The sequence below is a fragment of the Peromyscus leucopus genome, chromosome 3, assembly GCF_004664715.2.
Source record: "Peromyscus leucopus breed LL Stock chromosome 3, UCI_PerLeu_2.1, whole genome shotgun sequence".
Classification (NCBI taxonomy): Eukaryota; Metazoa; Chordata; class Mammalia; order Rodentia; family Cricetidae; genus Peromyscus; species Peromyscus leucopus.
In genome coordinates this window covers 150,420,095-150,443,593 of record NC_051065.1, presented here as the reverse complement: position 1 = coordinate 150,443,593, position 23,499 = coordinate 150,420,095, and the positions used below count along the sequence as shown (strand labels likewise).

General features: G+C 48.6%; 1 protein-coding gene across 2 annotated transcripts in view; it reads left to right on the top strand.

Moving 5' to 3' along the window:
• Positions 1-23,499, top strand: part of Ninj2 (ninjurin 2) — a 104,907-nt gene that overhangs the window by 54,403 nt on the left and 27,005 nt on the right. The window contains exon 1 of one of the 2 annotated variants that reach the window (XM_037204190.1): positions 12,540-12,651. The exons of the other annotated variant lie outside the window; for it this stretch is intronic. Within the exon in view, the coding sequence (XP_037060085.1) occupies positions 12,643-12,651 (9 nt within the window). The 5' untranslated portion in view covers positions 12,540-12,642. Of the gene's footprint in view, positions 1-12,539; positions 12,652-23,499 lie in introns of those variants that run through there. 2 annotated transcript variants of the gene reach the window in all.

Sequence of the window (23,499 nt, the reverse complement as noted above, 5' to 3'; positions counted from 1 at the left end):
GGAAGCTCACAGGGCACCATGAGTCACTGGCACAGTAGCTTCTGAGAGGAAAAGGATGGGACACAGAGTACAGGGTGGGGAGAGGAAGGGCTGGAATAGCAATGAATTTCATTCTTTGAATATTGCTCAACATCCTGGTATTTGGGGAATTTGCCTCCCTTGCCTGGTACACACTGCCTAGACTCCCTGCCCCGGGTTAACTTGTCGTTTGCCTCTGTTCCCTTCTGACTGCTGCTTCCTCACTTACCCTGAGACACTTGTTAATGGGTCCAAGTGGTAAATAGTCTCTGGGCTTTTTCACTCAGGCTTGGGTGACAAGGCTCAGCAGGAGGATGGCCTAGGAAAAGGTGCCTTCCCGTGGGACCTGGCGTAAAAGGAGTGTTGTCAGCTGGTACAGGCGGAAGACAGGGCGTTCGGAGATGTTGACTGGAGATGGGAGCAACTTCCACACTTACAAAACTGCGTGACAGAAAGGATTCTTGACTCCCAATAGACTCTGTTTCTGTGTTCGTCTCTGGGTTCCACTTGCCTCTTGAAGCTCAGGGTACTCCTGCAAGGCTCCACCTTAGCTCATGCAGCCGGATGCTTCCCAAACCTGAGTTCCAACAATAGCCATTTGGGAAATAACACAGTCCTAGGCCCTGTGGGACTTTTGGAACTCATAAGTTATCTATGGAAAACTAAGTCAAAGTATTTCCTCAAATGCAAACATTCCTATCTCGGGGTCCAGAAGTCCTCACAGAGACCACGTGGACTGCAGGGTGATGTGCCTCCTGGAACTGTGTGATAAGCCCCAATGGTCTTGTAAGTATGGCTGTGTCCTAGGAGTGGGTATGAGCATCCAGAACCTTTCCTGGGGTTTGAAAGAGTCTGACCTCCTGAAATGTTAAACAAAACCAAATAACACATTTTCTAAAGGCTGCAGATGGGACGGGGTGGGCGTCCCAACTCCTCCTATTTCCTATGTGCTGTGGATAAACATGTGCAGTGGAAATGATGACAGTGTGACGGGACCGTCACCTTCCTAAAAGACCTTCCCGTGGGCCGAACCCTGATTTCCCAAACTCTGATAGAAGCATCCTTCTCTGCTTAGGCAGCACTGGTCTTCCAACCCTACCTACCCCTCATCTTTCCATTCTGTTCTCAGGGCCACAGGGAGCCCAGGCTAGGGGCTGTTGTTTGTCAAGAGGAAGCCTGAGGCTGACGGGGGTGGGGAGGTGGGGGGGTTGGAGGGGGGGAGCTTGTCTATCAGGCTGGCATTGGAAGCCCTGGTCCAAGAAAGGTGGAATGTGCCTTTCATGTGATACAGAAGGTGCCAAACCTCTGGAGTGCCTCTTTAAATTCAAACTCAATCTTGCATTCCTGCAAGTAATTATAATTGAATTCTAAGAATCCACACATGAAAAATGCATGCCAGTAAAGAGCTACTATGCAGTCATCTAAAATGTAATGTACAACAACATCCCTGAGTGTGTGAAAAAGAACCCGGCACCTATTGTATGAAAAGCATTATTTATTTGTCTGTAGGTTCCCTGTAATGGAGGACCCTCTCCTCTCCCAACAAAGTAGAAATCACTGGTCTCTTTTAAGGTCTTCACCATGGATTTATTGTCTATTTACTTATTGTTTTTCTGAGAGGGAGTCTTGTCATCCTGGCTGGCCTCAGAGTTGATTCGTAGCCAAAGATGGCTTGAATCTCTGTCTTCCTGCCTTCCCCATCCTGAGAGCAGAGCTGTGGGCTGCCATCCCGAGCTTCCCTCTGCTGATAAGGAAACTGTTCTAGCCAATGAAGCCTAGGAAGGCAGAGGAACACCAGTGTCCTCACTAGCTCCCTAGCTCAGGTAAGCTTCGAGAACAGCTACATAAAGGACATCCAGGTCCGCTCCCACCCCACCCCCACCCCTGAGTCGAGAGGTGTCCATAGGGCACCTGAGGGAAGAAAGGACTCATTCAGACTTGACTGATTTGATCAACGGTCGGGCAAGAGAACCAGCCACACACCACACCAGGCCTTGGCAACAGAGAGCAGCACAAAGCAATGACGTCACCGTTCTAGCAGAGAATGCCAAGCTGGGGCTTAACCCGACTTCATTCAGTCCTTCCTCTGAGCCTGTGAGTCAAGGATTACTGTTACCTTTGCTTTATAGCTGTGGATATTGATGTTCAGGTTAATGACAAAGTCACACGGTTATTAGGGGATTCTGGAATGGAGCTAAAGTCCAGACTAAAGCCAGACCCTGAAATGGCACTGCTAATACCAGACTCAGGATTCCTGGCTTTTCTTAATGACTATGTGATTTTGCCCAAAGAATCGTTCTGAACTCAGCCACAATTTACAGAAATGTGTAAGGCCGTCTCCCAGGAGACTCCCTGGTGTAGAAGCACTGTTGCTACATTTCCCAGGGTCAGGAGGACGTGTAGTACACTCAATCCTGTGAGGCAGAGCAGTCTTTAAAATTCCCCTCCTGACTGGGTGCTGATGCACACTTTAATCTCGGTGCTAAGGAGGCAGAGGCAGGTGGATTTCTGTGAGTCAAGGCCAGCCTGGTCTACAGAGCAAGTTTTAGAAAAGCCAGGGCTACATAGAGAGACCAGTTTAAAAAAAGAAAGGGGGGGGGAGGAGAGAAGGAGAGAGACAGAGAGAAGAAAGAAAGAAAGAAAGAAAGAAAGAAAGAAAGAAAGAAAGAAAGAAAGAAAGAAAGAGAGAGAGAGAGAGAGAGAGAGAGAGAGGGAGGGAGGGAGGGAGGGAGAGAGGAAGGAAGGGAGGGAGGAAGGAAGGGGAAGGAAGGAAGGAAGGAAGGAAGGAAGGAAGGAAGGAAGGAAGGAAGGAAGGAAGGAAGGAAGGAAGGAAGGAAGACAGGCCCCTCTTGGACTAGGCGCAGGGAAAGGGTGCAGTCCAATATGCTCCAGGCCACCAGAAGACCCTCCCTTCCCTCCCCACCCCCAACCACGAAGCTCTCTGCCCTTCAGAACCTTTTGGGCAGCCTGAGTATTCGTATTCCTTCGGGAACATGTTCTCTCTGGCCTTTAGCACAGACCCTACCTTTCTTCCCCGTGACTAGTGTGAAAAGTGGGGCTCAAGTGTTACATATATTCTGTTCCCTCCCCAGGGGTAGGTTGAGCGCAAACTCCACCACCTAATAAATGTTCTCTGAGTTAAATCCACGGTCTGTAGACAAACCTCCTCCCTCCTGGACCGATTGTTTTGGGTTACTCTGCCCACCCAATCTCCCACAAGGCTCCTGGCCTTTGCGAGGGCTGGGATCTGGTTTGCTGCCTTGTCTGGAAGCGTGGCCTTCAGAGGGATGGTTTGTGTGCGGACACAGGGCCTCTGCCTGGAAGACACACCAGTGTTTCGCACCTGCGCAAGCAGAGTTTATTTACGGCTTTGGCAGCTCTGCCTTTGAAAGCCTCCCGGGTCCCTGCAGTGGGCTAAAGGTGAGCAGTGGAGGAGGCCTGTGGCGTTGCTCTCTACTCAAGGCTTCCTGGCAAGTAAGTGTGTTTGCCTTCTGCTCCCCTGCAGGCCAAGGGCCGCTTTTCTCTGCAAAGTGAGACAGAAAGTCTGGTGTGAGAGGCAGTTCAGCTCCCAGTGTAACAACACAATCTCTCAGAAGCCCCAGACTTTACCATTGTGACCAGGCAGCCCCTGGGGCACAGTGCTGTTTAACAGCCCACACTGCTGACTGAAGTTATGTGCCTCTCAGAACCTCAGTTACTTCATCTGTGAAATGGACAGACTCAGCATCAAATGTCTTTTTGACCTAACGTCCAACAGCCCAAGCCTCTTTGGGGTTCTAGAACAATGCACTTCCTTACCAATACTCCAACCTCCCCGACCCCCAGTAAGGTCAGGATTGACCCCCAGCATTATCCAGCCAGGACCAGACAAGCCTGTTGACAGAATGGAGTGCCCTAGACAGAGGGGGCCTTTGATGAACTTGACATTTAACCAAGGAAATCAGACTCTCCCTACCCTTTTGGAAAGTACAGCATCACTTTCAAGACTACCGGGAGAGCTGTTTTTCACATCATGGTCGTCATCATCATTATCATCTGGAAATGTTACCTGTTCTTTATAGTTTAGGAAATTATTTTACATCTATTTGCTCATTTTAAAATCTTCAGGGGCTGGAGAGATGGCTCAGTGGTTAAGAGCACTGGCTGCTCTCCCAGAGGACCCAGTTTCAATTCCCAGCACCCACATGACAGCTCACAACTGTCTGTAACTCCAGTTCCAGGGGATCCAACACTCTCACACAGACACATGCAGGCAAAACACCAATGCACATACAATAAAAAATAAGTAAATAAATATTTTTAAAAAATCTTCAGTCAGGTATGGCAGCACATACCTGAGCACTGGACCGGATGAGGCAGGAGGATTGTCACAAGTTTGAGGCCAGCCTAGGTGGCAGAGTGAGATCTCTCTCAAAAACAAAAACAGAATCCTCACAAAGTCCTGGGGAGATAGCTCAGAAGCCAGGCAACAGCCTGGCACTTCAAAGCCCTGGGTTTGATGCCATCACTGAGAAAAACTAAGACAATGGAGCAGCTTCAGGACCCCACAGCTGCCCTCTGTATGACGAGCCAGTTCTGACTCCTGGTGGCATGGCTGGTGACTGAATGACTTACTTGTGGTAAAGCTGACAGGGAATGTGTATGTCCCAGATAAAAGCCACAGGGGCCCAGAAACTGGGGACAAATGCACATCCTTCCCAGGGTGCATTCTGTGCTACTGAAAAACGTCACCGTGGACCTTATGAGGATGATCACAGGGAAATGCCAGACAAACATGGTTCTAGACCAGTGGTTCTCGGCCTTCCTAACGCTGCGACCCTGCAATACGGCTCCTCAGGTTGTGGTGACCCCCAACCATAAAATGATTTTTGTTGCTACTTCATAACTGTATTGCTACTGTTATGAATCATAATGTAAATATCGGATTGCAGGATATCAGGGATATGACCGTGTGGGGGTCATGACCCACAGGTTGAGAACCACTGCTCTAGAAGTTTCCAAGGTGACATTCCACTCCTCCACACACACACACAATCTGGGCAAGAGGAGACTATGGGGAGAGGCCCAAGGAGCTTCCAGCTGGCATTCTTCCTTCCAGTTTTTTTTTTTCTTCAATATGGAGATGAAATCCAGAATCTTGAGTGTGCTGGGTGAGCCGTCTACCACTGCGCTTCCCACTTCTGATAGTTTTGGGGGAGTGAGAGTAGTCAGGGAGGCAGGCTTAGGATAAGGGAGCTTTCCTGAGGACTCAGGTTCTCAGTTTCCTTCATAAAGCCCCAGATCCCAGCTTGGGACTAGCAGGATAAAAATGTGGTTCACCTTGGGAGAGAGTGGGAGCGGACCACAGGCCACAGCTGCAGGTCTCCCAGGCACACAAGTCACATCCTGTCACGAACAGAGGCTCCTTGCCAGAGTGGGAGAGTGAGATTCTTCTGGAAAAGACTGGAAATGGTGCCTGAGGTAGACTCTATCATCCCTGGAATTGAAGGAAGAAAAGTAAAACGATCCTTAGGTAGGTGAACCAAGACCTTTGTCCCACAGCCGGCTTCTGCCTATAGAGATCAGTCAGTGAAGTCTGATTCTGTGACTTTACATACTGTTCCCAGGCCCAGGCAGAGAGTCCAGCTGCTCTGAGGTCCTGCTGGAGGCATGAGAAGCGTCCAGGGAAGATTTTCTGCCCTGGATCCACAGGCTATGATAGGCCCAGATGACAGCCCACGCTTGCCAAGCCAGGCACTTAAACAATTCATCACATTCAATCTTCAGATCTCCATGAGATAGAGCCACGCTGAACTCCACTGCAGAGAGCATCAAGGTCAAGGTTACAGGCTAGCCTAAGGCTGGTCCGGTAGTTCCTTTTGGCAAGACGACCTCAGGGCCTGCACTCCTGGCCAGAGCCCAGCACAGCAACTCCACATGGGAGCTGGGTATGGACATGCACCAGAGTGCCAGGGCCTTTGGGGCTACCAAGACGTTTGGAATACAGGTGACCACAGAGTGACCTTGCAGGAGAACCGTTTCCTGGGAAGCAGGGTCATGACCCCACTGCCCAATGCTAGTTGCCCAACCTCTGTGACTCAATGAGGAAACCAGAACATCCTGAGAAATGAGCAAAGAGAACAGAAAACATGCTGATGCGGAGCAGGGAGCTGCATACAAGGATGCCCCGTGAACCCTGGTGAGCTCTTGGCTGGGGTGACCCTTCAGTGCTCATGTCCATGAGTGCTCAGGGAACCATGAGAAAAAGCATCGAGCCCAATGGGCCTTTTATCTCCAGAATCCCATGAGCTTCCCACCCCCTAATTATAAGCCTAGGAAGTAGAAAGAACAAGCTGTGCTCTGGCCAGGGCACTTTGCTTCACTGGCTTCTGGGAGGACGACGGTCAGGGAACAGCAGCCACAGTGATGACACAGACAGGGAAAGTATCAGAAGGAAGTTCTCAGCACATGCATGGCTTCAGCTACATGGGGAGCTAGCAAGTCTCCGTCAGGGACAACATGCTTGGCTATTATGAAATTATGCTCATCAGCTTTCTGTCATTGTAACAAAATAGCTAAAATAATCAATTTCCCAGGACGAAGGGACTGGGCCTGAAGAGATGGCTCAGCACTTAAGAGCACTTTCTGTTCTTACAGAGGACCCAGGTTCAGTTCCCAGCATCCACAGGGTGGCTTACAATGAATTCTCTATAACTCTAGTTCCCCAGGGCATCTAATACCCACGCCTGGCCTTGGCAGGCTCCAGACATGCATGCAGTGTGTATACATACATGTAGACAAAACACTCATATACATGAGTAAAAATAATTAAGTCCTTAAAAAAAAAAGAATGGATTATTTTGGATCATGTTTTTTAATAATTTATTATATCTTTTAAATTATGTGTATGTGTAGTCTTCATGGGAGTCCGTGCCTTTGAATGCAGGTGCTGGCAGAGGCCAGAAGAGAACATTAGTGCCCTGGAGCTAGAGTTACAGGCCATTGTGAGCCATGCAATGTGAGTGCTGGGAACCAAATCTAGGTCCTCTGCAAGAGCACCAAGTGCTCTTCACTCCTGAGCCCTGCAATGCTTTTATTTTTTGTGTGGAGAGAGGGACAGGGTTTCTCTGTGTAGCCCTAGCTGTCCTAGAACTCACTCTGTAGAGGTCTGCCCTGCCTCTGCCTCCTGAGTGCTTGGATTAAAGGCGTGCACTACCAAAACCAGCTCCTATAATACTTCTTTAAAAAGACAAACAAAACCAGGGACTGGAACCATGGCTCAATTGTTAAGAATACTTACTGCTCTTCCAGTGGACCCGAGTTTTGTTCCCAGTACCCATGTCAAGGGACTCAGAGCTGCCTGTTACTCTAGATCCAGAGAATCTGCCATCCTCCTCTGGCCTCAGTGGGCCCTTGCACACACCTGCACACAGGCAAACACTCATACACATAACTAAAAGTCATAAAATAAATCTTAAAAAAATAAATAAAAATAAAACCAAATCAAGGGCCAGTGAAATGGCTCAGAGGGTGAAAGGTGCTTGCCACCAAGCCTAAGAACCTGAGTTCAACTCCCCAGGCCCCACATGGTGGAAGGAGAGAAGTGACTCCCCAAAGTTGTCCTCTGCCCCCACACATGCACCCTAACACATTTGCACCCATATCTACACCAAATAAATTTAAAAATGAACTTAAAACAATATTATATCACCATTATTAATTTTATTACATTTTAAATTTATTGATGTGTGTGTGTATATATGTGTGTGTGTGTGTGTGTGTGTGCGCGTGCGCATGTGTGCATGTGTGTGTGTGTGTGTGTGTGTGTGTGTATGTGTGTGTGTGTGCTGCAGCATGAATGTGGAGGTTTGTTCTTTTTTTCTATCCCAAAATTGAACTCGGATGTCAGATCTCTACCCACAGATCCATCTCAGTGGCCCAATCTTTGAACTTGTTACCACCAAAGGATCCAGACTTATGTCCTCCCCAGGCCAAGCCCAGGGACATTCACACAGGCCTTTGCTCATTCGAGAAGTCCATCGTTCATCTACAGGACACAAGAAAGCAGGAGGCATGGGCCCCAAGGGATTACTGTCTCCTGTCCTCCTGTCTAGCTTCTGAAGCCTAAGTTTACTCCGCCGTCTTCTAGGACTGTAGGGAGGACAATGTGGTCCCAATTTTCCCGTCTTAAATGTCCTCCAGCCAGTCCTTAAGCTTCCGAAGAGCTTTAACCCCACCAAACTGACTCACTTCCTCCCTTCCTCTTTCTCTTTTTCAACAGAGTTTTATGTTAGCTCAGGCTGGCCTAGAATTTAGATGTGGTGGGACGAACCAAGAACTAAGAAAGGGTGAATTTCTGGAGCCTGAGGGTGGCTAGGCAGTTTTGAGCTGGGCTTTGAAAGCTAAACAGGCTCTTTAAGGAGAGAAAATAATGGGAATTCTTCCCAAGGCCTGAATACTTTTTAAAAACTCTGTCTCCTTTTGGTGAATGTAGCATGGTCTTGTTTATCCCCCCCTACCCCACCCCAATCTGAGCGTGGTACTTATGATTTCGCTTCCTAGTTGGGCCCCCAGCTCTCCTTGGAGAAACACTCATTTTTTGGGGGAAAAGGAACACCACAGGTTGTTTTTAGGACTCACAATGAAGTCAGAAGGGGTCTTCCCCACCCCCTGCCTTCACACGTTCCCGTCAACTGCTTGGCCCTGGTTCTTCAAGGAGCCCATCATCAGGGTATCCTCACATGGCCTCTGTAGGTGGTGTCCGCCGAGGTCAGGACAATCTCCCGGGAGCCTCCCTAAGCCTTGCAGCTTCCTTGTCTTGCATGACAGCTGTTTGTTTTTCATGGAGAGCTGACAGAGCACGCTACCTGCCACCCAGCATGTGAAGACACAGTCCTGCCCTCAGGCCTCTGGGAACCTGAGCTAGACAGACAGTCAGCTCCGGGTACAAACACAGCCTCAAACCAGGCCAGCCGAGGCCTGAGCTGAGAGCCTTTTGCTTCTCCTCTGTGGGATTAAAGACAAAGCTAAGCTGGTGACTGTGGACAGAGTGGTATTGGGAGGAAGGACCAAAGCTGTCCTTTGTTGAGGGTAAGAAGGATGTTCAGCACAGGCACTAAAAGGTTTCTGGAAATGGAAGACGGTGATGTGGACACAGGCAAGGGGGAATTTGGAGCAGGGGAGGATCGGCCCAAGAGGAGGCAGTGAGGGGAAAAGTGCCACCAGCTGGGCCTCCCATGGGGGTTGCCCTGCACACCATCTCTCCCCCACTGTATCCCCTGGGTCTCAGCCCTACTGGCAATTCAGATCAAGCCCTGCTGGCCCGGTGCCCACGGAGAGGGCTGAGGAGGAAAGCAAGGATGATCAGGAGAGATCTGTGGGAGGCAAGATCGTGCTGTGGGAAAGACACTAGCTCTCCAGACAGGCCAGCCTGGGTTCTTCCCTGGTTCTCCTCTTCCCAGCATTTCCCACATTCCTGCCCTGGAAAGGGGTCTTGTGGTTAAATAGCACCCAGCAGAGAGCCACACATAACACCTGATACATGGTAGAGGTATATCATTCTTTCTGTAGGAAAAATCTGTTTGTTTTTTTAAATGTGTAAGTTAGGATGAGAGAGTAATTTCCAGAAACAGGGTAAGTCGATGTTTTTCACAGGTGACATAGGAATGGCAGGTTTGGCATACGGGGCATAAGGAGTTGGCTGTGAGCGGAGGGGAAGCTTTCCTTGGTATTTTGGAGTGTGGCTCCAAACAAGTCCGCCAAGAACAGGAGGAGAGAGGGAGCCTAGGGATCCAGGCCAGGGTCTGCCACCTGAAATGCATGCCTTTGGGCACATCACTAACCTGTCTGGGCATGCTTTGCCTGGTGACTTTGGTCTCCTTTATCCCTAGTCCGATGAGTCCACAAGGCCTGATTAGCATCTCCCGGAAAATTCATTGATGACCTACCCCAAGCCCAGTTAATTGGGGAGTCAACCTATTAACTCATCTAGATCATCTTAATCTCAAGGATGGGAAGTAGTCAGTGTGCGAAGTGGCGTGCTGCAGAGGCATGGGTCCCTGACTGTGCTGTGAGGGGACATGGTCACTTCTGACTACAGGTAACAGAGAAGAACCTAATGGCATACAGACCAGCATGGTGGCTTCCTTCCCTAGGCCTGCTGGACACATATTCATTCTTATTCTTTCCCTCTCAAAATTTTTTTTGGTTTATCTATTTTATTTTGTGTTTATGAAGGTTTTGCCCATATGTATGTGTGTGTGTGCCTTGTGTGTTCCTGGTGCCCACGTGGTATGTATATGTGCCTGTATGCGTATGCATGTGTATTCCTGGTGCCTGCAGAGGTAAGCAGGGAGCATCAGATCCCCTGGAATTGGAGTTAGGGGTGGTTGTGAGCCACCCTGTAGCTTCTGTGAACTGAACCGGGTCCTCTGCGTCTTATGCAAGAGCAGTCAGTGCTCTTGGCCACCGAGCTGTCGCTCTAGGCCCGACCTCCCGTGCTTTGTTTTTCCTTGTGCACTTTACTGACTGATCTATCTCCGCGGCCCCAGAACACTCTGTAGGGACACAGTTGTTCCTTTTTTTTTTTTTTTTTAAGATTTATTTATTTATTATGTATACAGAAGAGGGTGCCAGATCTCATTGCAGATGGTTGTGAGCCACCACGTGGTTGCTGGGAATTGAACTTGGAACCTCTGGAAGAGCATTCAGTGCCCTTAGCCTCTGAGCCATCTCTCTAGCCCCCACAATTGTCCCTTTTGAGTTCTTACATACTACTAGGCCTTACTTGTACAAGCAAGTAAGAATGGAAAACATTGATATCAGCTGGGTGGTCTGTGTCCAGCCAAGAATTCTGTTATCTGCAATAAAGTCGAGCAGATTTTGAGGAACAACTTTCCGCAGGGATCCCTAGTGTCCGGGTCCCAGGAGCCTTTGTATCTTCTGGCCGTAGCCTCAAAAGCAGACTATTGTTAGTTAATTGGGAGGAGATATTTTGGGCACAGGAAGAATATGGACAGGGAAATACTTCAGATAGTGTGGTCAGAGTTACTTAGGCTAAAATTATTTCAAAAATCCTTTTGCACTTTTGTAGTATTTTAAGAAAGGCTTCAGATGTGGTGGCATACACCCAAGATTCCAGCAGTTGGGAGACACAGGCAAGTGAATCTCCATGAGTTTGAGGCCAGCCTGGTCTACAGAGTGAGTTTAGATCAGTCAAGGCTACACAATAAGACCCTGTCTCAAAAAACAAAACAGTGAGAAGAGGAAACAGAGGCAAGGAAGGAGGTGGGAGAACAAGGGATAAGTGCCTCTTCCTCTATCTAACTTAGAGTACAAAAAAAAAAAAAAAAAAAAAAAAAAAGGAAGTTCTTGGGCCAGACTAAGACTACAGAAGTGAATTGGATAGCACAGAGTTCTTTAAAGAACAGATTGTCTGTGCTGTGGTTCTTCTTGTTGTGGCCCAGTTCTGCTAAATAAGAAGTTCTTGTGTCATTTCCTCCACACTCACATGTGGATCCTTGCCTAGCAACCCTGCCTGCAGCTGTGCTGAGCACAGATGTTCAGGCAGCTGAGGCACCGGCAAAGCTGGTGAGTACCTGCTGGACGAGTGCTCTCCCACTGAGCTCCGTTCCCGGCACAGTGCCTGCTGGATGCACCGGTGGAGCCCCCAGAGGTCAAAAGAGCACCAAAAAGAAGGCTGTACTGCAAGGACATGGTAGTCCAGGCTTGCAGTCTCGGCATCCAGGAGGTTGAGACAGGAGGATTGCAAGGTTCCAGCCAGCCTGGATTATATAGTAAGACCCTGGCTAAAATAAATAATAAACCAGCAACAATAGAAATAGAATGCTGTGTGCTCTGACCCCTTCCTATGAGCAACAAGAGTCACTTTATCTTCAAGCACTTCCTCTTCTCCAGTAATTACACGGTGGGGCAAAGGCTTCAGTTCCCGAGTCAGCAGATGGGGGAATGAGTCACGATGCCTATGGTGTAGCTGTCGTCTTCGCTTATGTACCAGGTGGGGCTTTAGGGCAAAGAGCAGAGCTTCCAAAGGACCAGCTTGCACTCACCGGGTGGTGTTGACCCTCTGTCTTTGGGGGTTCGTCTCTGAATGAATGTCTGTACTTGTCAGACAAGGAAGATGGACACACAGGTTGGGGGGCGGGGTACCAGTGGCTGGGGAGAAGAAGTCAAAGTGGACTGTAGCCTGTAGTCACAGTAATGTCGAGATGAAGGGAGAGAGATGGGGACAGGCGTCCCGCACTAGGAGTCAACTTGGGGTCATGCTCTGGCTGTAACTGAATGGTAAAACCTTCACGTTCTCCCACCATTTCCCTTATTTAAGCAGAGTGTGATGGCACATGCTTGGAAATTTCAGGACCTGGGAGGCTGAGGCAGGAGGATTGTTGTGAGTTTGAGGTCAGCCTGGGCTCAGTAGGGAGAATTTATAAAGAAAATAAAAGAAGGAAAGGCAAGGAGGAAGGGAGGGGAGGGAAAGAAAGGGGAGGGCTCATGCCCTAGTCAACTAAAAAGGACTTACAAAGCGGAAAAGAAGTTTTGCCAGCGAGTCTTACAAAGGCAAAAGCAGCTCCCAGACATCTCTGTGGCCTCCGGTACGTGGTAGAGGATCTTGTGTGCACACACGGTATGTCTTTGGTGAGTGTTGTTCAGATCAATTATTTAAAACAAAGTAAGAGCAGGGCCGTAGTGGCACACCCCTTTAATCCCAGCACTCGGGAGGCAGAGGCAGGCGGCTCTCTGAGTTCGAGGCCAGCCTGGTCTACAGGGTGAGTTCCAGGATGGCCAAAGCTACAGAGAAACCCCATCTGGAAAACAAACAAACAAAAAGGCTGGGGTGTAGCTCAGTGGTAGAAAGCCTTCCCAGCAAGATCCTGGGGTCAGTTCCCATTACTGCAGGGAAAACAAAACAAAATAGAAAAGGAAGAGAAGGGAAGGATGGGGGCTGGGTGTGACTCGGTGGCAGAACACTTGCCCTGCCTGGGCAAGGCCCTGGGTTCCATCCTCGGCTGCAGAACAATGGCAATGACAATGAGTCCCTGCATCTTCTGGGCTTCTTTGCTTCTGAGGACACAGAGACCCAGTGAGGAGCAGGACCTTGCATAACATTGCAGACAGCCAGGAAGACAGCCCAGAAAGTGCCCAGGATGTGACAGGCGCTCAGTGCTCACTCGACGCTGATGCCCTTCCTTTCTAAGTGACAGCACCATGAGTCACACGCCCCCAGCCCCTTTGCTTTTTGTTTTGTTTTGTTTTCAAGATATTGGGGACCAAACCCAGGTAGGTGCTGTACTGCTGCAGGATATACCCAGCCCCATTTTCACTTTTTATTTTAGACTCTTGTCTCAACTGCCCAGGCAGGCCTTGGATAGACCACTCTCCTGCCTCAGCTTCCCAAGGAGCTGGTATTACAGGCCCATGCTACCAGGTCTCTGTGACACTTCTTGCCCCCATTCCACATTGCCTCTACTTAGCTGAAGCAGCCGCTGACTAAGACTGGGGTGGGCTTCACTGGCAAAGGCTGCTATAAGCATCTTGCCCACCATGTGGCTCCTGTGTCACGGATTAGGCACCTTGGTTAAAATGCAGGCACTCTGGGGCTGTCCTACCTGGATTTGAACCCCAGTTCTTCTGGGGTTGTGCTTCGCATTATAACAGTCCCCCAAAGGCTGTATGTGGAAGGCATAGTCCTCACTCAATCACAGCAGAACACTGAGGAGGTAGAACCTTGTGACAAGAGGTTTGGTCAAGCCGGGCAGTGGTGGCGCACGCCTTTAATCCCAGCACTCGGGAAGCAGAGGCAGGCGGATCTCTGTGAGTTCGAGGCCAGCCTGGGCTACCAAGTGAGTTCCAGGAAAGGTGCAAAGCTACACAGAGAAACCCTGTCTCGAAAAAACCAAAAAAAAAAAAAAAAAAAAAAAAAAAAAAAAAAAAAAAAAGAGGTATGGTCATTGAAGGGGACAGTGGGACCCGGGACCCTTGCTCCCTCATTTTGCCTCCAGGCCTCCATAAAGTGAGCAACCTTGCAACATCTGCACCTCACAGTGATGTGTCCAATGTGACAAGACCAAGCCATGGTGGTTGAAGCTTCAGAAACCATGAGCTCCACTTAATCTGTCTTCCTTTCAGTCAGTCATCTCGAGGATTTTGTCATAGCGTTGAAAAGCTAACTGATACTACCTCATGACCTCATCGCCTCTCATTACACTTCAGCTTTCCCTGTAAAGTGGGGACTAATGGCAGTCACCCCCAAAAAGCTGTTCTGAGAATTAAATGAATTAGAATATATACTAAAAAAGTGCCTGGCAGGTTGTAATTGCTCTGTCTATCTATCTATATCTAGCTAGCTAGCTAGCTAGCTATCTAGCTATCTTGCTAGCTCTGTCTCTGTGTCTCTGTCTCTGTCTCTCTCTCTCTGCATGTGTGTGTTGCTGGGGACTGAATTGAGGACCTCACGTATGCTAGGCTGGCACTGCACTGTACCCCTGGCCTTCTTTATGCATTTCCTTTTGAGATGAGGTCACATCCTTTGTTTACTGGCTTTGGATTCAGTAGCCCAGGCTGGCCTTGAACCTTTAATCCCCTTGCTTCAGCCTCATTAATGGCTGGGATTAACCGCCCCACCTAGCACAGTTGTAAGTGTTGGCTACTTTTGGAGGTTTGTGGTTGGCTGCTGCTTGCATTGGTGGCTCCAGAGCCGACAACAAGCCCTGGTGAAAACAGACGTTCAGTGGAGGGGTTTGTTACTGCTGAATAATGTAAGATTCTAAAGACACCTTCAAGGACTCTCACGTGTATAATTTTGGAGGGCTAAGGGTGATCTTCTCCTCCTCCTCCTCCTCCTCCTCCTCCTCCTCCTCCTCCTTCACCTTCTTCTTTTCTCCTCCTCTTCCTCCTCCTTCTCCTCTACCTCCTCCTCCTCTTCTTCCTTCTCCTCCTCCTCCTCTTCCTCCTTCTCCTCCTCATCCTCCTCTTTTCTCTCATCTTGTGGTCACAGCACACGGAGGGCTGAGCTGGGACCTCAGCTGTCCACAAGTCCATTTCCTCCTGCCTTTGCCGTCTGTCTCTAAGCCCCAATCAAATGTGCTCATGCTGGAGAGGAGGTTGGAAGAGAGCACAGAGACCGTGGCTGGCTGCCAAAGGACCTCAATCAGGAAAAGTGGTGGGAGGCAACCAGCTCCTGGCAAGAATGGGGATGGGATTTCCTATCCACCCCCGCAGGGGCCCCCAGGCCCCTCTCTGTCCCCTTTCTTTCCCCTAGGCCTGTAGGCCACAGGTTTCTGCCTGAAAAAGCAATTAGCAGTGGCTAACGCAGGCCGTCTCCTCCTGCCAACTTCCTGAACACAGGGGCAGAAGAGGAGATCCGCCAAGCCCAGCGCGCTGGCCCGGCACCCCCAGCCTGGGTCAGCCGCGATGTTGACAGTCGGGTGGTCATTCACTCGTAGCCAATTGCCACACCTGAGAGGTGATTTTACTTAATGGTTCCCAGTGACACCCGGCCCGACTCACCTGACGGGTTCCTGGCACAGAGCCGAAGCCTGTGCCAACAGAATGTGCTTTCTGCTCTTTCGGTTGTGTGCTGGCTTTAGCGACTTGGCACAGGGCTGTCATTGGACCCCTGCAGTCCAGGGTCTCCTGTAGCTGCAGGGTGGCATCAAGCTTGCTATGTAGGGGTGGGGTGGGGGTGGGGAGGTGGGATGGGGGCGTAACCTTGAACTTCAGAACCCTCTGCTTCTACCTCCCAAAAGCTGGGATTACGGGCATGCACCACCATGCCCGGCAGGGTCAGGTCTTAAATGCTATCTCTACTATGCTCAGCATGCTACATCCAAGTAGATGCAGGAGGGCAACGCTTCTTAGACTTTGACAGATATGTAAATGTCCTGAGACCCTGGTTCCTATTAAAATGCAGGTCCTGGAGGCTGACTCTGGAGGCTGACTCCATGGTTAAGAGCACTTATCTCTCTTTCAGAGGACTCAGGTTTAGTTCCCAGAACCCACATAGGTGACTCAATAACTCCAGGTCCAGGGGATCTGATGCCCTCTTTTGACCTCCATGAACACTAGGCACTCATGTGGTGCACAGACACGTATGGCAAAACATCCATACACATAAAATAGATAAAAAAATAAATCTAAAAACAAGTTCAGGTTCTGGGGGTCAGGGATGTGGCTCAGTGGTAGCGTGCTTGCCCAGCTTGGACGAGGCTCAGAGTTATTCCAAGCACTGAAAGAAAAAGGAAAAAGAGATTCTGGTTGGGTGGGTCTGGGGGAGGCCAGAGGCAGCATTTTTAACAAGCAGGTAATGTTGAGGTCGGTGGTTCAAGTTGCTGGAGTGGCAGAGTTTTCTGGAGGAGTCTTGGTTGCCAGTGGTTAAAATCCACCGGGAAGCTGGAAGAACTGACCGCAGGGAGACGGGGTGTCATAAAGCCAGAGAGGCAAGGGTGCAGCTGGGCTTCATGAAGGATTGGAAACAGGAGTTCTGATGGCCACAGAACTGTCTTTTAATAAAACTGTGTGCGTGCGTGCGTGCGTGCCTGCGTGTGTGTGCGTGTGCATGTGTGTGTGTGTGTGTGTGTGTGTGTGTGTGTGTGTGTGTGTGGTGTCTCAGAGGACAACTTATGGGAGTTGATTCTTGCCTTCCACTCTGTCGGCCCCAGGGATTGAACTCAGGTCATAAGACGAAAGAGCAAGCACCTTTTCCTCTTGAACAATTTCACCAAACCCACAGGACCCTCTTGGTCAACTGACTCGGTGTTCCCATGCACTTAACTCAATGCCTGGTTGTCCCCACCCACCCCTGCAATGCTCCACCCCCTCCCCACCTCTCTTTTCTCCCTTCCCTCTGACCTCCCAGTGCCAAGGTAAGTCTGCCCATAGTCCTGCAGATTGCATGTCTTCTCCTTCCTTGGTTTACCTTGATTCTGAGGTGCACATTAGTAATTCCCTCTGACAGCAAGCAAAGGCAGTGTAGTGTTTACACACTAGTGCACATAAAACCACCCTTACACTGGGGCTCACGTGTGTGGCTGAGCCTGGAACTCGGCCTTAGTGCAGCCACGGTTACACCGATGCCTGACTTCTGTCCTTTGCACCTCACATCTGAAGGCTTTAGGACTCCTCCATCTGGTTCTGAGAGGCAAGCACGATGCACCTTGGTGTGGGCACATCTTTTCTCATTCTCTGGAATGGATACTTGGCGGGGACTTTTCACCTGAAAATTTGTCACCTCTGTTCTAGTGGGGGGAAAAAGTCTAACTTATGTAAGAATTTCCTGCCCTTTCTTTCTCAGGTCAAGTTATGTGGATTCCCGTTACCAGGCTTTTCAGCCTTCTGAACGGATTGTTTCACTTTCTTATATTTTGTATCCAATTTCCCCATGTCTTCATATTTGTTTTCCTTTTTGTGAAAAATTGGTTTTCTTCTAAGACAGGGTGCCACTGTGCAGCTCAAGTTGGCCTTGAACTTGAGATCCTCCAGCGTGGGCCCCACCCCCTCCTCCACTCCCAGTAACTGGAATTACAGCCCTGTGCTACCAGACCCAGTTCTAGCTAATGTTTCTGGCTAGACAGCTGTCTGGATCCATACTGGAGTAAGGGAGAACCCAACAACCTGTTTTCTACAATGGGAGTTGTAGCACGAATTGCTAAACGGTCTTGTTCATAAAAAACCCAGAGCCAGATATTGGGGTGAAAGCTGAAAGACTGGAGGAAGAGAGTGGAGCACTACTCAGAATGCAAATTTTGAGCCAGGTGCCCCAACCCGACCACCATACAACTGCACCTGTCACGCATCCTATATCCCTTCTTCAACCATCAGAAAAGAAAGACCAGCATTTTTTTTCTTGGTTGCCCAGGGTATTATGTAGCCCAGATTGGTTTGAACACAATAGGTAGAGGTGATCTTGAACTCCTAATCCTCTTCCCTCTGTCTTCCAAATGCTGAGATTCCCAGTGTGTATCATCAAACCTGACCAGGATCAGCTCTTCCTTTCCAGTCTGTAAGAACTTACATAGAGTCCTAGCAGACAAGGCTAAGATCCAGCCATGTGTCTGTAATCCCAGCAGTTGAGAGGTAGAGGCAAGAGGATTGCTTTGAGTTTGCAGGCTAGCCTGGGACTGCATAGTGAGTTTAAAGCCAGCCTAGTCTACGTAGTGAAATCCTGTTTCAAAATAGCCGAATGTGTGTGTGTGTCTGTATGTCTGTGAGAGAGAGAGAATATAAATGAATGAATGAATGAATGAGTGGATTTTTTAGTCAACTGACATCTACAAAAGCTATCAGAGGGATTACTTATGGGTTTCCTCAGTAACACCAACAGATGTTGACTATGAGGAGACTGTGATTCTGTTCTGATTGACAGTCTGATGTTTGAGTATAGATTCTGGGCCTTACTGTGGGCTTTTCCTGGGATGAAGTTCTTCCTTGACTTATACAATGGAATTTGTTTTGTTTTGTTTTTTAAGACAGGGTTCCTCTGGGTTTCCCTGGCTGTCCTGGAACTTGCTCTGTAGACCAGGTTGACCTCAAACTCAGAGTTCGAACTGCCTCTGCCTCCCAACTACTGGGATTAAAGGTGTGCGCCACCACCAACCCGCTACAATGGAATATTTTTGTTTGGAGATAAAAAGAAAGCCAAACATGGCTGGTGTGATGGCCAGAGCCTATAATCCCAGCACTTGGTGGCATAGGCAGGAAGATGGGTTCAAGAACAGTCCTGGCTACATAACCAGATCAAGACCAGCCTAGTCTACCACAAATATATACAGAAGAAATGAAATACTCATATGTAGCACGGCATGGCTGAACTTTGAAAATAAATCAAGAAGACAACACAATGTGAGAACGTTGTATGAGATTCTTACAAGGTTAAAGGTCATCCTACCATTGATACGGTATGCTGTGGATGTGAGATATTCAGAACAGTTGATTGTGGGAATGTTTACACAACTCTGTGACCACAGGAAAAGTTGCTGAATTGTATGCTTTAATGCATGAGTCATGGCTCGTGTTGTACCTCAATAAAGCTGTGACAATGGAGTTTCTGCAGCTGGTACACTGTGCCAAAGTGCAGGTCCCCAGTGTCACCATCTTTGGAAGCCTTTGGCATTTCTATGACACTACTTCTCAGTCACCACATTAGGAGAATGCATCTGAGTGACACGTGTGTTCTTAACTGAAAGTAGTTCATTTAAGGAATTGTCACTGGCTTCGTCAGGGGACGTCAGTATCTTCACTGCTGGTTATCAGTCAGACCAATGAAAGAGCCGGCCTTGACTTTGCACTCTTCTTCCCATAGCACTGATTTATTTCCCATGGCTCTCGAGGAAAGGTCATGAGCACTCACTCTCTTTCAGAGAGCCAAGGATCTGTTCCCAGCACCCAGGTTACACTGCTCACAACCAGCTGGAACTCAAGCTCCAGGGGACCCAACCCTCTCTCTGGCTTCCAAAGGTGCTGAGATGCATGCATTCGGGTGCTCACACATGCATACATATACACACAAATCTGAAGACTAAATAAAATAAAACATTAAGAAAGAAATTATTTGCGGGGGTGGGGTGGGGAAAGAGCTGGAGAGATGACTCAGTGGTTAAAAGCACTAGCTGCTCTTCCAGAGGATCTGGGTTTGATTCCCAGCACCAACATGGCAGCTCAGAACCATGTGTAACTCCAGCTCCAGAGGATTTAACGCTTTTTTCTGACCTTCATGGTCACCAGGTATACATGCAGGCAAAACACCCACACACAGAAAAACCAATAAAGTGATAATAACTTTTAAAAAGGAATAGTTTCAATTTATTTTTTTTTAAAAAAAGAACACCTTTCCTTGGTAGCAAATAATACAAAAAACATATCTGTTTGCAAGTGAAAATGAGGGTACAAATCCAGTTCACTCATTCAACGATACTGAGTGTTTTCAGTGTGCTGGTCCCTCTGCCAGCCTCCAATAATGTGGTGGCAAGCCAGCTGCAAAGAGAGGAGTTAGTGACAAGCATTTGGGCTGCTGTGACCACATCTCCCAACAGACAGAGAGAGCTCTGCTAGATGGATGTTTCAGGGAGGATTCAGGGAAGTGTGATACCCTGTTTATATACCCCTTGAGAACTCGAGGGTTTTTTTAATGGCATAAATATTAGGGCTGGGCATTCCTACAAATCCTAGCACTTGGGAGATGGACGCAGGATAATGGAAAGCTGAAGGCCAGCCCGGGCTACATGACAAACTCAAGGTCCAACCTGGGCTAGGAGAGCCTGTCTCAACAAAAAATTACATAATATAAGGACACCCCTAATGAGTGGAGAAAAGGCTAAGAAATATAACAGGTCTATTTATCTGTCTCGCCATCAATCTAGTTTCAAGTCCTGCCTCCCCATCCCCACCTCTCTTACAAGCCCGATCACCTTCTCTCGGAATACAGCCTTGGCCACTTCACTACAAGTGTCCCATCTCTAGAGACCTCCCAAGTTTTGCGTAGAGGAATTCAGATCTGAGTGACAGCAGCCAAGACACGCCCCCCCCCCCCCCAGCTGTTCAGGAGGCTGGAGGACAGATCAATGCGAATCTTTATTGCCAACTTGCTTCTGGCACATTCCCCAAGACTCAGACACCGAGCAGCACAGGCTGCATACTAGCCCCCTGCCAGGTGGGCAAGAAGGTGGGAACGATGCCTGAGGTATGTAAGTGTTGGCACTGGCGCATGCTCCAGGCAGCCATGCAGCCTTGATGTTAGTAATGCAGGGAAATGAGGCCCCTTTGGCACGCTGGTGAAGGGCCCCATACTCCATACCACAGTGGACTTCAAGGGGCCTAAGTCTTCTAACTCTGCTGAGGTCAGGGCTCAGATCTCAACAAAGCCATAACCAGGCTGGAAGTTCCTCTCTGAACCATGGATTCGTGTCTGAGTGGATTTACTCAGTCCCACCTGCCAGACTCTGCGAGATTCAGAGGTCACGTAAAGTCTAGCAGAGCAGGATGCAGGGCCAAAGCCTGGTGGTTAGGATGCCCCTGTTTCTAGGACCAGGATGCCCCACAAACATCTACTTAGCTTTGTTATTGTATCTCTTGGTAAGGGATTTTTTTTGTCCTAAAATATTTATCTTACAATGTGATATAATTAACAAAATATTATATGTTCATTAGAGAATCTTTGATAATTCTAGGAAAGAAATACAAAATCAAAACAATCTATAATTTGATTCTTCAGAAATAACAATAGCTAATGCTTAAACATTTAGCCTTTGCTCCACATACACTGCATTATAGAGTCCCACTTTGGGGACAATTTGAAATTATTTGGATGATATTTGAAATTTAATGAAATTATTTGGACAATACTCATGTCATCATAAATCTTTTATAGAACCATTCATAATAACTAGGCAAGCTGACAGTGTCATTCAGCGGTAAAATGTGTGCTTGGTATACATAAGGTCTGGGTTCCAATAACAATAGCCCATCATCGCCGGGTGGTGGTGGCATACACCTTTAATCCCAGCACTCGGGAGGCAGAGCCAGGCGGGTCTCTGTGAGTTCAAGGCCAGCCTGGTCTACAAAGCGAGTTGCAGGAAAGGCACAAAGTTACACAGAGAATACCCTGTCTCGGGGAAAAAAAAAAAAGCCCATCATGACTGCAATAGAATTCATTTAATCAATCCCTATTACTAGTTCTACCCAGTTTTCATTGTTGTAAAATGCCATATGAGCTGGGTATGGTGGGACACCCTGCACTTGGGAGATGGAGGCAGGAGAATCAGGAGTTCAGAGATAGCCTTAGATACAAAGTCAGCTTGAGCAAGCTTGGGCTACAGGAGACTCCTTCTCAAATCAGAAACAGAAGCCAGTGAACTTGTCATAATAAACATTTCTGAAAGTGTCTGTTTACACATGGCCCTGATTCTTTTCCCAGAATCAAGGTCTACAATGGAGCTAACTGCTTAAAATGGAAAGGATAATTTGGGCTGGAACTTGTGTAGCCCAGGCTGGCCTTAAACTCAAAATTCTCTGGCCTTCCCTGCCTGCTTGCTGGATGAACAGCTTTGTGCCACCATATCCAGCCTGAAAAATACAGTTTTCTTAAGTGTTTCAAGACCACTGAAAAGTTAAATAAAGAGGAAATACTTTTGAAGTTTATATTTTTGTCTATTTTAACATTTTTCTACTTATAGGAAAGGATACATTCTTGTCCAAAATATTTTTTAAAAATATGGGCATATGCATGGTTAAACTTACCATTAAGGCGGTGGTGTCCATCATTAGAGATAAGGATGTAGCAGAAGAGTATGTTTTGGGTGCTGTTGTGGGATAGACCGGAAGTGTCCCCTGAGACTCACATGTGAATGCTTAGTCACTGTTGCAGCCATATTGAGAAGGTCTGGCCTCATCAGTGGACAGATTTGTTAACGACCCCTTCTTGGTTTTGACATCAGGAGGCAATAGTAACTTAGGAGGTAGGATGTAATTGAAGACAGTGTGTCCTTGGGGACTATGTCTTGTCTGTCTTGTCCCTGGCATCTTTCTCTCTCCTTCTTGGTCACCATGCTCCACCACTGCATAGAGCAGGTGACCACGGACTAAAACTTCTGAAGCAATGAGCCAAGATGAACCTTTCATCTTGTGAGAAAATTTCATCGGGTGTTTTGTCATGAGTGGAAGACGGAGTGGCTTGAATGTCTCCCCCACTTTCTCCTCACTCCTCACCAGTGGGGGCTGAGTCTCTAGTGAACTCGTCCTTTGAAGTGGCCTGTGACCGGGTCCATACCATCCACACTCTCTGTCTACCCTGGCTGGTACCATCGGCCAGCGCAGTCAGTCCTCTGTGGAGTCGACTGCTCGGTTCTTCTCTCCAGTTAGAAGAAGAACAAGAAGGGGGTGCAAAATGTAGCTGCAGATATTGCTCCCTACCAAAGAGAGGACCTGGCACCCTTACCCACGTCCCGAGGGAAGCGAGGGAAAGCCCCTGAGCTACAGCCAAGGAGGGAACCTTAAGCACTCTGGAGGCAGGGCGCGGGCAACGCTCCGTCTCTACACATCTACACACATGTAGAGCGACAGCTACGGGCTTGCACACTGCGGCCATGCCTGAGCCCTCCCTGCGAGCAGCTCTTTACCTCCCCCATTTATTAACAAAGCTCGTTTCTTGACAGGAAACTTGTCTGTAGATGCCTGGGACATGCTTTTATATAGGGAAGATTCACTTGTCTCAGGAGGGGACCTCCCACTCACACCCCACGACGAAGCAGTTCCAAAGAGAGATGCTGCTGGAATAACAAAAGGATATTGTAATGTCCACACAGGAAGGACATTGCACCCGAGGGCTCCCCACGGCCAGGGCTTTGGGGCTCTCCCACCTCAACAGTCCAGCGCTCACCCCAGACCTGTGACTGACGCCCGGGCCTGCCTGCAGCACTCCGTGTGAACTGTCAGGGGATGGACTCTGGCCCGGGTAAAGCACTTGCCTGGCATTTTGTGAGGCTATGGGTTCTG